Source organism: Meles meles, chromosome 4 (genome assembly GCF_922984935.1).
Source record: "Meles meles chromosome 4, mMelMel3.1 paternal haplotype, whole genome shotgun sequence".
Lineage (NCBI taxonomy): Eukaryota > Metazoa > Chordata > Mammalia > Carnivora > Mustelidae > Meles > Meles meles.
This window is the reverse complement of record NC_060069.1, coordinates 68265005-68280859: the sequence shown is the minus strand read 5'-3', so window position 1 is coordinate 68280859 and position 15855 is coordinate 68265005. Positions and strand designations below refer to the sequence as shown.

Sequence of the window (15855 nt, the reverse complement as noted above, 5' to 3'; positions counted from 1 at the left end):
TATTTTATGTTGCAAGGCACAGTAATTGTAAGTGTGGGGCTCAAAGTGTGGGAGGAGAGGCCCAGTACTCAGCAGGAAAGCCCCCAGCCTAGAAGGCAAGTCAGAGATGCTACAATCAACCAGGCCATCATCGCCTCCTCGTCTTCTCTGCCTTCCTTCTTAGGCTTTGGGGTGTGTGTGCATAGGTTAGTGACCAAGTACTTAGTCTTCTCTAATATAATATTAACACCTTAGATTTATAAGATTTATAAATCCAGTAGTGCAAGTCTGCCAATTTTATTATTCAAGTGGTCTTCTGCAATTCTACATTCTTTGCATTTTCATATAAATTTTAGTATCAGTTTGTTAACTTCTACCAAAAAAGAAAAAAAAAAGCCTATTGAGATTTTAAAAAATTAAATATTTTATTTATTTATTTGACAGAGATCACAAGCAGGCAGAGAGAGAAAGAGAAGCAGGCTCCCTAATGAGCAGAGAGCCTGATGCAGGGCTCGATCCCAAGACCCTGGGATCATGACCCAAGCCCAAGGCAGAGGCTTTAACCCAATGAGCCACCCAGGCGCCCCCCTATTGAGATTTTGATTGAGATTGTACTGAAACAAAAGATCAATTTGAGGAATACATTAACATTTTAACACTGAGTGTTTTAATCCATGGACATGATATACTTCTCATTTAATTTCTTTCTAGATTGCTGCTGTTCTAGATTGCTGCTGGTTCATTTCAATTTGAGGCTTTTCAGATATCTTGCACAGGGATTTAAGCCCCTACCCCCCAGCCAGGCTTAGGGATCTAAGACCATGAGGTCTCTCCGCTTCTCCTTGTCTCAAGAAGTTCCTTTGCCTGTGAATATGGAAGACTGGCTTCTCTGTCTGCTGGTCCCCAAAGTTGAAAATGCCACCAGGCATCAAAGTGCCCACTGGTCTCTCCTTCCTTAGGAAGGGGTAGTCCATCTCTAGAATTTAATTCTTTTGGCCTTCTTTGCGTCCACAATTCTCTGGTGGCTTCAAGGAAAAAAAAATGCAACATTTTAAAATATTATTTTTTTCCTAGTGTTCTCTCAGTGTTTATGGTAGGAGCAAGCTTTTTGCAATCTTCTCCATTCTACCTGAAAATAGAGTCAAGATAGGGATTTTTAAAAATGAGACTATCGGGGCGCCTTGGTGGCTCAGTGGGTTAAAGCCTCTGCCTTCAGCTCAGGTCATGATCTCAGGGTCCTGGGATCAAGCCCTGCATTGGGCTCTCTGCTCAACAGGGAGCCTGCTTCCTCCTCTCTCTCTGCCTGCCTCTCTGTCAACTTGTGATCTCTCTCTCTCTCTGTCAAATAAATAAATAAAATCTTTAAAAAAAATAAAAATGAGACTATCTTTTTTCTTTTCATGTAAGTCAACCTGTTAGAAGGAATCTCTACTTGAATTCATCCCCCAACATGAAACACAGAAACCTACATTTCACGCCACGTTAGAATGTCAAGTCCAAGATTCCATTAACTAAACTTAATCTGTCTTAAGGATATGGAATCCCCTGGCAAGTAAACGGATCTTTTTATTCTTTTCCCAGTATTTCGGATTTTGACTACTTGAACTTCCCTCACCACAATGTCAAATGACATCACAAAATCAGCAGATGGCGCATCTAGAATTCATCCCAAAGATGATCCACAACAGGCCTCTGGTAGAACATTTTTCATTGATGCTTCGAATCGGAGCCTGACTACCATCCCATCAGAGCTCTTGGAGTTAGAAGAATTAGAAGAAGCGCATCTGGAAAACAACCAGATTGAAGCAATCCCCCAGGGCATCCAGCGTTTAAGAAATGTCCGGATCCTCTATCTGAACAGAAACAAGCTGAGCGAGCTGTGCCCAGAGCTGGGCAAGCTGGGCAGCTTGGAGGGCCTGGACCTGAGCCACAACCCGCTCCTGTCCTCGTCCCTTCCGGTCCTCAGCGGCCTGCGCCACCTGCGCGAGCTGCGCCTCTACCACACCGGCCTGGCCGAGATCCCCATCGTCATCTGCAAATTCCTGCACCACCTCGAGCTGCTCGGGCTGAGCGGCAACCACCTCCGCTCTCTGCCCAAGGAACTCGTGAACCAGACCAAACTGAGGGAGATCTACCTGAAGCAAAACCAGCTGGAGGTTTTTCCCGCGGAGCTCTGTGTTCTCACCAACCTGGAGATCATTGACCTGGACGAGAACAAACTCGCCGTCATCCCCGAAGAGATTGGGAACCTGAAGAGGTTGCAGAAGTTCTACGTAGCTTATAACAGCCTGCCCGTTCTCCCCGAGGCGCTGGGCCACTGCAGCCAGCTGTCGGTGCTGGATCTGTCCTACAACCGCCTCCACTCGATCCCGCACACCCTGGCCGAGCTGGTGGGGATGACGGAGATCGGGCTGAGCGGCAACCACCTGGAGAAGGTGCCGCGCCTCGTCTGCAAGTGGATCTCGATGCACCTGCTCTACCTGTGCAACACCGGCCTGCGGGGGCTGCGGCGCTCCTTCCGGCGCCTGGTCAGCCTGCGCTTCCTGGACCTCAGCCAGAACCATCTGGAACGCTGTCCGGCGGAGGTCGCGGCGCTCAAGAACCTGGAAGTCCTGGCGCTGGATGATAATAAAATATGGCAGGTACTGAGTCCCTTCCTGGCTGTCACTGCGCTTCCGCAAGGGCTTTTCCCGCCCCTGGGCCGGTGCTCATGTCCTCATTTTGACGTGGGTGCTGTTATCCTCAGTGACACGCGGGGACAACGAGGCACAGGGAGCGGTAACTACTTTAACGAGGCCACACCCCTGTAGGAGACAGAGTTTCAACCCAGAGCGGCTGGGTCCCGGGGGCTGCGTTCTGAACCAAGACCACCTCCTAACGGGGGTTCTTCACAGGGCAGGGTTTTTTCCGGCACGAACAACCTCGGGCCTTGATGTTCCCCTCATGGTGAGCTGCAGAACAGTCCCCGAAGAAACTCTCCCACGCGTGCAGGGTGGCGCGTTCACAAATGTCCGGCGGAGCACTGTTGACAGTAAGGAAGCGCGGGAGACGATCTAAATTTGTCGCTAGAGCGGTGAGCACACAGATTGTGCTGTATTCGTAAATTTAAAAGCTATACAATAATTTAACCCATATGCCAAGGCAGATCTCAAAATTGTGATGTTTCTTAAAAAGGAAAACGAATTGCAGAACCTGACGCTATTTATAAATTCTTAATCACACAAACTCCATACATACACACACAACACATACGTTGTGAATATGTATATATGTAATAAAAGGATAAAACATGAGCTAGAAAAAAAACGCGCTGAATTCTTAACAGTGGCTGCCTCTGGAAAGAGGAAGGAAGTCAAGGAAATGAGGAGGGGATCACAGGGGAGCTCGGTTTTAATTGCAGCATTTCATTTTATTTACTTAAAAATTCTTTTTATTTGAGTCTAGTTGGTGCACATTTCATTTTATTAACAAATGGTTTGGATGGTGCATGCACAGGTGTTTGTTTCGTTATTTTTTTTTTTTTAAAGATTTTTTATTTATCAGAGAGAGAGCGAGAGTGAGCACAGGCAGACAGAGTGGCAGGAAGAGACAGAGAGAGAAGCAGACTCCCCGCTGAGCACAGAGCCTGATGTGGGACTCGATCCCAGGACGCTGGGATCATGACCTGAGCCGAAGGCAGCCGCTTAACCAACTGAGCCACCCAGGCGTCCCTGTTTCGTTATTTTTAATATTTGAAAATTAAAAACAACAGTGAGTTCTGCTACAACTGTAGGGGGAGAAAGCAAGAGATTTGGAAATCCAGGACTGTATCAGATAATAGGTCTGCTTTTCCTGGCCATGGGCACAGATCTCCTGTGCTCACCATACTTTATTCTAGTCCTAGGCCTTAAGGGTTTGTTGGGGTGTTTTTGTTTAATCTCTTTCTCGCTTTTTAATTTAGAACTTTGGGGGGAGCGCTGTTGATGTTTTTCCTAGTTGCTGTAGTTTTAAAACAGCCTTTCAGGAAGTAACAATTCTGATGCTAATTTAGGATTTAGGAAAGTGATCTAGGGTTTAAACTCTACTTAGGTAGCAACCCATTTTGGAGGATTTTAGAGGTTTTTCCAAGGCCATCTGCCTCCTCCCCACCCGCCCCCAGCTATTCCAACACTGAGGTAAGAAATTCCTTTTACAGTGGAAAAAGTCTGTCCAGTTCTACGTGGGAGTGAAAGGCTCAACATGTGATGTACCCTTGGGAAGGATATCGCACTGACTTAATTCCTACTGAGTCCTGAATGATACCTAATCCTTTCCTGGGAAACACTTTCAGAGATCAGAATAAAAGAGGGAATCACACACAGACGGCACCTTAACAAACATAAGCCTCACCGGACACCATGTTTTACCTCAAGTCAAGTTGGCTGAAATGTGGATGTGCTCAATGATGAAGTTCTAAAACCTAGGTGTGGTTCGGTGGGCTGAGGTCTGGAGCCGATGACCAAGAAAGAATTCTTGAGACATCTTTGGTGCAAAATGGTAATTTATTAAAGCACGGGGACAGGGCCCATGGGCAGAAAGAGCTGCTGCTGCCCGGGGGATGTGAAGAGTGGTTGGTTATATACACAGGAGTTGGGTAGGTGAGAACAAAGGGGATGATGTTAGTCTCTAAGGAATTTTGGAAGCAAGGTCTCCAGGACCTCGAGGGACTAACTATTGTTGGGAGAAAGGTTTTTTATTACTAGTAGTAAAAATCTTCTTGTGAGACCCTTTAGATGTGTATCAGTGGGCCATATGCTTGGGAATGATTCTCGACACACTCTTGGAGATCTAGAGATAAAGTTTCACATTTCTCCTATCAAGTGTCCTTGTTAGTGAGATTTGGGTTTAGAAGAAATTTAACTTTATTTAGGGCTTGAGGAACTGAGTTATTTGCCTCTGGAAATTGTGCTATTGTTAAAATAGCTTCTTTGTTGTAAATCTCCAGGACATTGGTAAACCAAGGGAGACTCCTATCTTGCAGGATTGTGATCTCTGCAAGTTAACTCTTTGTTTCTCTTTTATGGCAGTTAGAGGTGCCTGAGGAATGTCACACATATTACCGAGGGGAGCGGGTGGAGAGGGGGTGCAAGGTGCCAGCTTTTGCTTTGTCCTCAGCCAGCCTCCTGCTCCCTCATCACTCAATATTATCATATTGAATGTGAAAATCTGTGTCCCATTGCTTGTTATTCTTCAGTTCTTATGATGGTATTTCTGTGGTTTTTGGTCTTCTCTCATTTCCTATTATGCGAATCCCTCCAGTAATTACCCTCCCAGTGCACTTCTCTGTAAAATGACACATGACTTTTAAGCCAGCTCCTTACCTCTCCTCCCCCAAAGACTTTCCTGATGGACTGCTTGCTCTTAGAGCCTGGTCGGTAGCTTTTTCTTGTCTAGGTGGATGCAAAAGTAGCTGACTTTCAGTGTGTATCTAGATGGATTTTATTTGTATGGTCCATCTTCTGTTAAAGGGCAGCTCAACGTCAAAATGACAGAAGCTTGGTTAGAGTATCCCTAATGATGCTCCTCATTTGACGCTCCATAGGTTTTCTGCACATCCAGATTTATTTCCACTACACTTTAATGTGACTGTGACGGGATTAATGATTGGATCTTGAATATCCTCAAAAACAAATCTTTAAACATTTAAAAATCTTTAAACATTCAATGTGCTTTGAAAAAGAAAAACTAAACCTATGAGCTAACTGAACAGCTGTAAGAGGGACATTACTAGGCTATAATGAAGGGGTTAGATTGAAAACCTTTTTCCTATCATTTTGAACTGCATTGATGCTGATGCTTTGTATTAAAGGGATCTAAGTGCCTGATGAAGAATCTTGAAACAGCCAAGAAGGAAAGCTTAAACAACAGTTTCTCTGGAGATTAACTTCCTCTGATTGAAAAATAAATAAAACTATGAAAATTTTATAGCATTTTTAGGAAAATGAGCACTCACCCTACACAATAAAGGGAAAAATATAAAAGATGGCAGGTGTGTGAAACTTACTATTATGTTATCCTTCTAGGGGCTTTCTTTTGACCTACTTCCCAATTATTTATCTGTCTCCCCATCTATGGAGAGAGCAGGCTGACTTGAACTGTAACCATTCTCATGAAGAAGAGAGGAATGGGGGGGAAGAGAAACCAGGGCTGAGGACAGGCAAATGTGGGGAATGATTTCCCCATTAGGAGTAAAGCCAGATGAAGGTGGTTCAAAGTGAGTGAAGAAAGCTGTTGATATGTATAGCTGTGCTTTTTTTTCCTACAAGAAAGTAGGTGTCTCTGTAATGTCATCAATAGGGAGACTGTCACATTTTAAGAATGAGATTTTTCCATGTGGTTCCAGGGGGCCAGAAAGAGACCAATGAGTGAACATAACAGTGATACAAATTTCGGCTTGACAGGAGAAGGGAATCTGATGATTAGAGGTCTCCATTCAAGTAATGAGTTTTTCATTCCAGGAGGTGGTGTTTGAATGTATGCTGGATGGCTAGCTGTGAAATATATTCAACCATCCTATTAAAGGATTGGAATAGATGACCTTTGGAAGGCTTTCCAAGCCTGACAGTCTGGGAGTCTGGAAAATGGCTACCCAATACCTACAAAGGGCACATAAGCCTTGGTGTTCATTGGAGGGCAGAATATGACAAGATAAAAATCTCGACAGTCTTTGTTGTTTGCTTCCAACTGAGATTTCTTTCTTTTTTTTTTTAAGATTTTATTTATTTATTTGAGAGGGAGAGAGTAAGAGAGAGAGAGAGAGACAAAAGGAGCAGGGGAGGGGCATAGGGAGAGGGAGAAGCAGACTCCCCACTGAGCAGGGAGCCTGACATGGAACTCCATCCCAGGACTCTGGGATCATGACCTGAGCTAAAAGCAGACACTTAACCAACTGAGCCACCCAGGTACGCCCCACTGAGATCTCAGCTGAAGTTTCTAAATTGCTGACTTTTTTTTCTAATTACTGCCTTTCAGGTTGAGAGGTCATGTTCCTCAACTGATCAGTTCTAATAACTGGATTTATTCAGACTATAGTTGCAATATTACACTAAAAACTTCAGTACTTTTTCAGGACTGTCAAGCTACATTATAGTTCAAAAATTTGCAATAAAGTAAGTTAAAAATTGCTTCAATTTCAAGCAGTGCCTAAAAGTGAGGAGCAGAGAGGCTCGGGGAAAGAGTGGGACTCCAGATATTAGATCTACCATATAAATACTCTATATGCAGACATGTGTGCCAACTTTTCTCAGCAGGAATTGCTAAATTGCTCTGCTTTATGGTTATCAATGGGCCTCAAAACTAAAAACCCCATTTATTATCTTACTGTTTAAAATAATCTTGACATGAAACTTACCTTTTTGGAATACTTCTAGTTACCGCCAGACTTCGGCTCACTTTCAAAGCTGAAGATGCTTGGATTAACAGGAAATCAGTTCCTTTCATTTCCAGAAGAAATCCTTTCTTTAGAGTCTTTAGAGAAATTATGCATCGGGCAAGACCAAGGAGCCAAGTTCACCTCTTTGCCAGAACACATTAGTAAACTACAGGTAAGCCTCCTCCCCAGACGAGTAGGCAAAACAGTTCGTGCCCACTGATTCTTTAAGGTGGCTGAGACTGAGAAAACACGGTGGTGTCTCCCCCCCGCCCGCCGTGGGCTGCCTGTGGAATCATCCATACTAGATTTCCAACTGCGAACAAATAGTCATTCTAACGCTGTTTTCCTGAGCTGCTGGGTCCATCCTCAAAGAACACACCAAGAAGTTATGCCATGCCATACTCCTTTCCACTGTGCTGTTTGGCATGTTTTATTTGCAGAAATTGAGCCGTTCCACTTTCCATTTGATTACTACCTTGTTGTAAGAGGCCCCTGAAAATTGTACTATTTTAAGTTAAAGTGTCATACAGGTGACATGGCTAGGTGCCTGCATTTTGGATGGGTCAAGGTGACCTCCCTCCCTGCATGGTGGCAGGCCAATCAGGGTATATTTAACATTGTCCTGGGTTCCTGTGGAGATGGGTCCGCAACCCTGTGCTAAATCCTGACAAAGCAACAAGGTAACTTCATTCAAGGTAGCCTTACACTGTGTCTTAATGTATGCACAAAGAATTGAGAATTTTTTTCCATGTTTTTGGTACTGCACTCTTACTAAGGATAAAGTAGATGCAGGCCACAACATGACCTCCCATCCTGGACCTGAATGACAGTGTATGTAGCCGGGTACTTCTCACCTGTGACACGGAGGTCCTGTTCCTGATTCTTCATTACTGTGTCCTACATTCAGAATTCTTCTCATCATCCGGCTCTTTGACAGGCCACATAACACTCCCTGAAATCTTCGGGTGAGATGCAAACATTACATTTTTGCCCAGCGGATTGGAAAATAGCTAACTCCTTATCTGCACATTTGGCTACTTCAAACCTGGGCAATGTTAGATTGATACTTGACACAATTTCAGTTCGTTATGAACTGCTGCAGATAATTAGCTGGTAAAAGGGAGCAAATGATATATATAGTTAAATTATCACAATTATCTCTCCATAAAGTCTGTGCGAAACGAACACTAGATTCCTATGTTTTCTTTTCCCTGAAAAACTGGGAACCATATCTAATGGTTTTACTCAAAAATAATCTTATGTTTTGGTGATGGTTCTTTAAATAAGTACGTGTTTCCCTTTATCCCAATGCATAGTATCCCTCATTCAAAGAGTATGGGAACTTACCAGTGATTGTGATCATTTTCATTCTTCTATCAGTGTAAGGAGCATCATGGTCTTACTCTCATGTTTTTCAGAGTCTTAAAGAGCTGTATATAGAGAACAATCATCTGGAGTACCTGCCCACATCCCTGGGATCAATGCCTAACCTGGAAATTCTGGACTGCCATCACAACCTCCTAAAACAACTTCCGGATTCCATTTGCCAGGCACAAGGTGAGGAGTCTTGGTAGATCCCCAGTCTGGTGGACTGTGAAGCCAGCATGTCCCATGATGACGCATTTCCCATTTCCTCGATTCACTAAAGACCAATCTCAATTTAGAGAGCTTAGCCCAACCCCATTACCTCCTCGCAGGTCTCCCTAGCCAGACAGGGAAGGCCAGCCTCCTGATTAGTACAGCTAAGAACCTCACAAAGGCAGTTAGATTGTTTACTGGGAACTGAATAGAGAAGTAAATAGCAATGGCTAAGAAAATTTGCATTCGCCCATATAGTCATCATACCATTATATACTGTATATATATATCATATAGTCATTATACCAATGACCATACTTTATTGCCTACCTACGACATGCCAGAATTTGGAGTTTGCATTAGGTCACTAAGTCACTTGAATAAAAGGAAAAGTGCTGACCCAGAGTGGTGAAATCTGCAAGAGAAAGGGCTTTTGGAGCTGTATGACTGGCATGAAGAATCATTTATGACCCGTATTTAAACACCCAAACATTTCACGCTAGGCTAAATCATTCTTTATTTGTACGTGTGTCAATTTATCCATCCATTTAACAGCCTTTTGCTGAGCTTTTCATGGGACCAAATTAAAAAAATGTTTTTTGCCATAGATTAAAGTCAGGAATGGGTATGCAGTACTCCTTAGTAATGCACCTGACCATGCATTTTCATCCTGTCCTTGGTTCCTGGAGGACTGAAACATTGTCACATTTTTTTCCGTGTGTACTATTTCTGTCTCATACTTATGTACACTGGCTCTAACAACTTTGAATTGTTATAAGGAAGAGAACTTAGTTTGCCTCATTAAATGTGTCTTTTGTTACATGACTCAGGAGGGGACACGCATTTCAAAGTAACTGGACTAAAGAATGCAGGGGTTGACTTTGCTTCTTCTTAAGACAAATCTGTCATTAAAAACAAATTGTTTCAGCTTTGAAAGAATTACTGCTTGAGGACAACTTGATCACCTGTCTTCCAGAGAATTTGGATAATCTAGTGAATCTAAAGGTTTTGACACTGGCGGACAACCCCCTAAAGGACCCCCCAAAAGAAGTGTATACTGAAGGCATCCAGGCTATATGGGCACACTTTAAGGAAAAAAGAAACATGAAGATAATGGCAACAAAGGTAAAAAAATTCTGGATAGCACGTTCACAGCTGCTTTGGAGAAGGGCCAGTGGTAAAGATATTACAGACCACGCCGGGGCTGCTCTTTACACATCTATACCTTGTCCTCATCAAGAGTAAACCCTCTTATTTCCTTTATATCCTCAGAATTAAGCAAGAGGATCTTTGAACATCTTAGCATTTTTGCATTTCATTCTTCATCTCTGCCAGTTAAGAAGACAGCAAAGAGGTGAAAGAAACCCAGACTTCCAATCCCAGAGCTGTTCACTGGACTGAAAAGCTTATATTCACAAAGTCTCTAAGATAAGACTGAAAAATTAGAAATCAAAGTATTTGTGGAGCAGGGCTACGGGGACCAGAGTTCTGCCCTGGATCAAAGGGCAAAGAGCCTTTAAAGTGGGGGATGGGGGAGTGAGGGTGACGGGGTCAAAGAATGTTGTCATCTCCTCCTTGCCCCCCTAGCCCATAGAGATAATACGCTACCCCCGGCTAGACCAGGCCAGGCCAGGCCAGTGTCCACGTCAGTCAGGATTCAGTATACATTATGCATTTGATTCAAGCCCCCATTGTCTCACATCTTGACAACCACCCTAGTCCTCACTTCCACACCTGCTCCCCTTACAGTATACCTTCCGCTCAGTTGTCAGACCAGTGCTGTTAAAACACAGGTTGAGATCTTATCACTACTCTACTGAAGTCCATGATTCATTTTTTCACCTGAAGCAAGAGTCAGTCTTTACTTTGCAAGACCCTCTTCTGGCAATGGCCCTCAACCGTATCAAACCTAACACCCTTTCTTTTATGCTAAATAGTATGTGATACCTTCTTTACTCTTCTGAAATTTAACTCAGATAATATAATCTACCAAAACCCGTAATTTTGACAAATGAAAATAATGCCTGAGCTGCAACGTAAAGAAGGAAAATAATTTATATTAAAATATTTAATATGTATATACTCAAGAATGGCTGCACTGGAAGAATGAATATAATACTTTTTGGATACTTCCCAAAAGTGTTTTGAAAAACCATGTACTCTCTTGCACATTTTGAAATTGATGTTTAAATTCTTTTGCCACTAAGTTTAAATTATTGCAAAGGATTTACTTTTCAGCGAGTTTTAAATACTGACATCTTAAAATAGAGCTCTTAGATCAGTATTTTAAACATACCCAGTGGAATCTAAATACCATTATGATTTGGTATGTCAGTCACATCAATTTACAAAATGCACGAGCAAGCTCTTATAGCCAGAAATTTTTTTTTAAGGATCGCTTGTGTGCATGTGTATACACACACACACACACACACACACACACACGTGCACGCATGCACATGCGCACTGAGTGGGGGTGGGGCAGAGGAAGAGGGAGAAAGAATCTTTTAAGCAGACTCCATGCTGGGTTCTGAGCCCAGAACCAGTGGCTGGGCTCAGTCCCACAACCATGAGATGGTGACGTGAGCCGAAACCACCAGTCAGGCTTGAGCCACCCAGGTGTCCCATAGGCAGAAATTTTATATCCTTTCTTTTTCTTCTTGAACATGTATTTCTATTTCACTTTCCCTTAAGAATTGAGCTTAATGTTTTATATATATAACTTTAAGTCATTTATAGATCCCCTTTCATACTTTCAGGCAGCACAAATATTTATACTAATTAAGTTTTAAAATTAAAATTTTTTTCTTTGACCATAGGATTTTTAATGTCCTGATTAAGTCATATTACAATTATTAGTGGTATAAAATTGATGAAAACACTATAAAATCCATTACACATTTTGGTATTTAATTATTTGACCTAGAGGATTTGGGGGAAATACATACACAAATGTGAGACTTCTCCGATATAGTTTATATATCCCTGTATAATTGTTAGTTATTGCTAGAATGAGACAGGGTTGACATTGGTTCTATTCCTATTTTTCATTTTACAGATGAAACGCTGAGAAACCTTATTTACATAGATTAGTTACAAGAATGGAAGAAGTTTGTGTGTGTGTGTGTGCCTATATTATTTCATTTTAAATGGTAATACTTCACACATCTCTGAACTTCTTCCAGATTTATATCCCCAAAAATCAGAAAGTGGACTCTTGACTGGCAAATCAACTGGTCTTTCAATTTTCTTGAAGGCAAAGAACTGGGAACCATTTGCCTTACAAAAACATTGGTTACCTAGTCCCTAGGGCCAACATCAATACTGCTAGTCTTTTATTATTGAAATATAATTTACATACAATGTTATATTGGTTTCAGGTGCATAACATACTGACTTGAGAATTCTGTGCATTGCACAACGCTTACCTTACAAGTGTAGTCCCCATGTGTCACCATACGGCATTATTACAATATTATTGACTGTGTTCCCGTATGCTGTACTTTTTATAACTGGAAGTTTGTACTTCTTCACCTCATCAGTTCTTCCACTCATCTAACCATCCCCCACCACCACAACCAACAGTTCTTTGTAAGAGTGTTTTATGTTATTGTTGTTTGTTCGTATGTTTTGTTTTTCTGATACTACTATTTTGTATTGTCTGGTTTTTGTGGTGTCCCAGAGGTCTTTGGAGTCCAGGGCCACACACCCCAGTCAGATTTGGGTGGCTGAGAGGTGTGCCAGAGGGGCAGCCAGGAAGCAGGGTGGGAATGGAGAACCGGCAGCCTGCTTCCTAGGCAGATACATTGTGGGCAGGGGTGGAAGTTGAAGCTCTGGAAATGGATCGCCTCCGGACTATCCAAGCGTTCACACCCTGGGAAAGTCTTTGTGCCCTGGGGCGCATGTCAGACCATGGAAGATGGCTAAACCTCAAGACATCAAAAAGCCCGGAAAATGCCTAGAATGCCTCTAGAGGGCAATACTGTTCCCCTGGAAATTCACCCCCTGAACTCCTGTGTGGCTGCTCTCATTCTCCTGTATTCTTCATCCCATTTTCACATCACAAACAGATTCTTGGTGTTTTCCCCAAAGTCCAAGCCTGCTCCTCCCTCTGCCCAGAGATGCTTCTCCCGGATATGGACAAGACCCCGGCCCTCACTTAGTTCAGTCCTTGCTCACATATCCTCATCTGCCCTTGATCCATCACATATAGAACAGCATTCCCCACCCACCTCATTCATTCATTAGCAAATACTTACTGAGCTTCTGCTAGGTGCCAGGGACTTTTGTAGGCACTGGAAATACATCAGTGAACAAAATAAATTTTTCTGTCCTTGTATTGCTTAAAGTCTAGTATGATGGAAATAAAAACATGACATATAAAACAGAAAATTATATTGTCTGTTAGAAAGTGATACGTGGCATTGGAAAAAGCTCAAGCTGAGGGGAACTGAGGTTGCCAGAAGTCGTGTGTGTATTGAGTGGGCTGGCGGGGGTGAGGTGGGGGAGGGTTCTATTTAAATGAGATGGTCAGAGCAGGCCTCATTGGAAAAATGACTGTCTTAGTCAGCTCTGGCTATCATAACAATATACCGTACACTGGGTGGCTCAAACCACAGACATTTTCTCACAGTGCTAGAGGTGAGAAGTCCAGGATTAGGGGGCCAGTGTGGTCGGTCACTGGTGAGAGCTCTCTTTCCGCCTTACATGTGGCTGTTTTTTTGCTGTGCCCTCATGAGACAGAGAGAAGACTAAGTTGTGTGTTGTCTCTCATAAGAGCATTAATGAAGATCCCATAATGACCACATCCAAGCCTAATTACCTCCAAAGGGCCCACCTCCAAAGACAATCACATTGGGGGTTAGGACTTCCAATATGAGCTGGGGATGGGGAGAGACAATTCAGTCTACAGCTATGACAATTGAGGAAATACTTGGAGAACTGGAGGTTAAGCCATCTGAGTATTGGAAAGAGCTTTCCAGGCAGAAACAGCCGCAAAAGCAAGAGCCGGGAGGTGGAATTGTGTGGGGTGTGGCTGACTGTGAGCAGGCCCGACAGCCCGAGCAGAGTGATCAAGTGGGGGGAGAGAGGTCCTTGCAGTTAAGAGGAAGGGAGCAGATCCGAGAGGTCCTTGTAAGCCCCTTGTAAGGACTTGAGCTTTTATTCTGGAAGAAGTGGGGAGGCCCCGGGAGGTTCAGAGCCTACCGCTAGGGGAGGGATGTTTCTGAGTAGGTGGGAGGGCACAGGACCTCGGAAGGAATGGGGGCTGGCTGTAGGCAGGAGCCCAGCAGTCCAGTGAGGAGAGGGAGGGCGGTTGCAGGCCCTCCTGACTCCCCGTACTGTGCACTGTTGTCTCTGTGGTGTTTACTGGCATCTATGAAATCACACATTCCTGTGTTCATTCCTGTGTTCTCTTCTCTCTGCAATGTGAGGTCTGGGACATTGGCATTTAACTGCTGTTCCCTGAATGTCTACAGCAGTGCCTGGGACATAAAAGCACTGATTCGTTGTTGTTACATTTGCCAGAATGGCAGATTGAAAGAGAAAATAAGGTGTGGAGTTCTAATGACATTCCATTCTTCACATCTTTAAAACTACTTACTGGAATGAAGAGATAATCATCCCCGGTCCCGAGTGATAACAGCTGATGCTTTCTGGGTTTATCTTGTTTTCAGATTCAGGCATGGTGGCGTGGAATAATGGTCCGGAAAGGATTGGGGAGATTTGAAGAACTGCAAAAAGTCCTGAAGAAAGGAAAGAATTCTCCAAAAGATAAGAAAGGAAAAAAGGATGTAAAAGGAAAAACTGCAAAGAAAAACAGGAAATAATTCTATAATGAATTGAGGTAATGAACTCTGTTGGATTAAGAAAGCAACATGTGTAGGAATTAGATGGTCTACCACACTAAAATTATTCAGAGAAACATGACTATGTATAAAAATAAAGATTCTCACTTTATTGAAATATTTATGGATGAAATGATACGATGCCTGGGAACTGCCCCAGAATAATATCAGGGAGAGGCAAGTGTGGGGGATCCCAATGAAACAGGATTGGCATTAAGTTGTTAGTTGTAGATGCTTGTGATAGGTAAATGGAGGTTCATTGTACTATCCTGTCTACTTTAAAAAAACTTTTTAAGTTTATTTATTTAAGTAATCTTTACCCCCAACATGGGGCTCAAACTCATGACCCCGAGATCAAGAGTCGGATACGCTCTGGACTGAGCCAGCCAGGCAGCCCTAAAACTTTTAATTTTGAAATAGAGACTTACAGGAAGTTCCAAAGAAATGGGCAGGGAGGTCCATGCACCCTTCACCCTCCCTCAGTGTTGACATCTTGCATAACTCTAATAGGATACCAAAACCAGAAAACTGATATTGGTGCCATAAACTGAGCTTATTCAGATTCTATAGGTTGTACGTAAACTTGTGTGTGTGCATGTGTATGTGTGTGTAGTTCAGTGTCGTTATGTCACATGTAAGTTTTACATAGCTGTCACCACAAATCTCTCTGGTGTTATTCCTTTGAGTCACACTTACCGTCCACCCCATCTCCAGATCCCTAACCTTGTCTTCAGCTATACAGTTTTATTTCAAGGATGTCATGTAAATGGAATCACATAGTGTGTAACACTTGGGGATTGGCTTTTTTACTCTGCGTAAGTCAAAGTCCATTCACACTGTTGCATGAATCAATTTATTGCTGAGTGGTATCGCCTAGTACGTAGTTTGTCCAACCATTCACCCTTTGAAGGATATTGGTCTGTTTCTGGTTTTGGGCTAGTTGTACATAGGTTTGCATATGTTCATGGAAATACATGAGCACAGGGGCTCATGGAATTCATGGAAATGCCCAGAGAATGAAGAATACCATGATTGCCTAAAACATCCCCATCTACACCACCC

General features: G+C 43.0%; 1 protein-coding gene across 1 annotated transcript; it reads left to right on the top strand.

Annotated features, from left to right (window-relative positions):
- Window positions 1–1598: 1598 nt before the first annotated feature.
- LRRIQ4 (leucine rich repeats and IQ motif containing 4) lies at window positions 1599–14745 on the top strand (the record flags this gene model as incomplete). Its single annotated transcript, XM_046003216.1, has 5 exons — window positions 1599–2621; window positions 7368–7541; window positions 8788–8926; window positions 9876–10072; window positions 14623–14745. Coding segments are annotated over exons 1-5 (1656 nt in total), but the record flags the coding sequence as incomplete, so codon positions are not given.
- Window positions 14746–15855: the final 1110 nt, after the last annotated feature.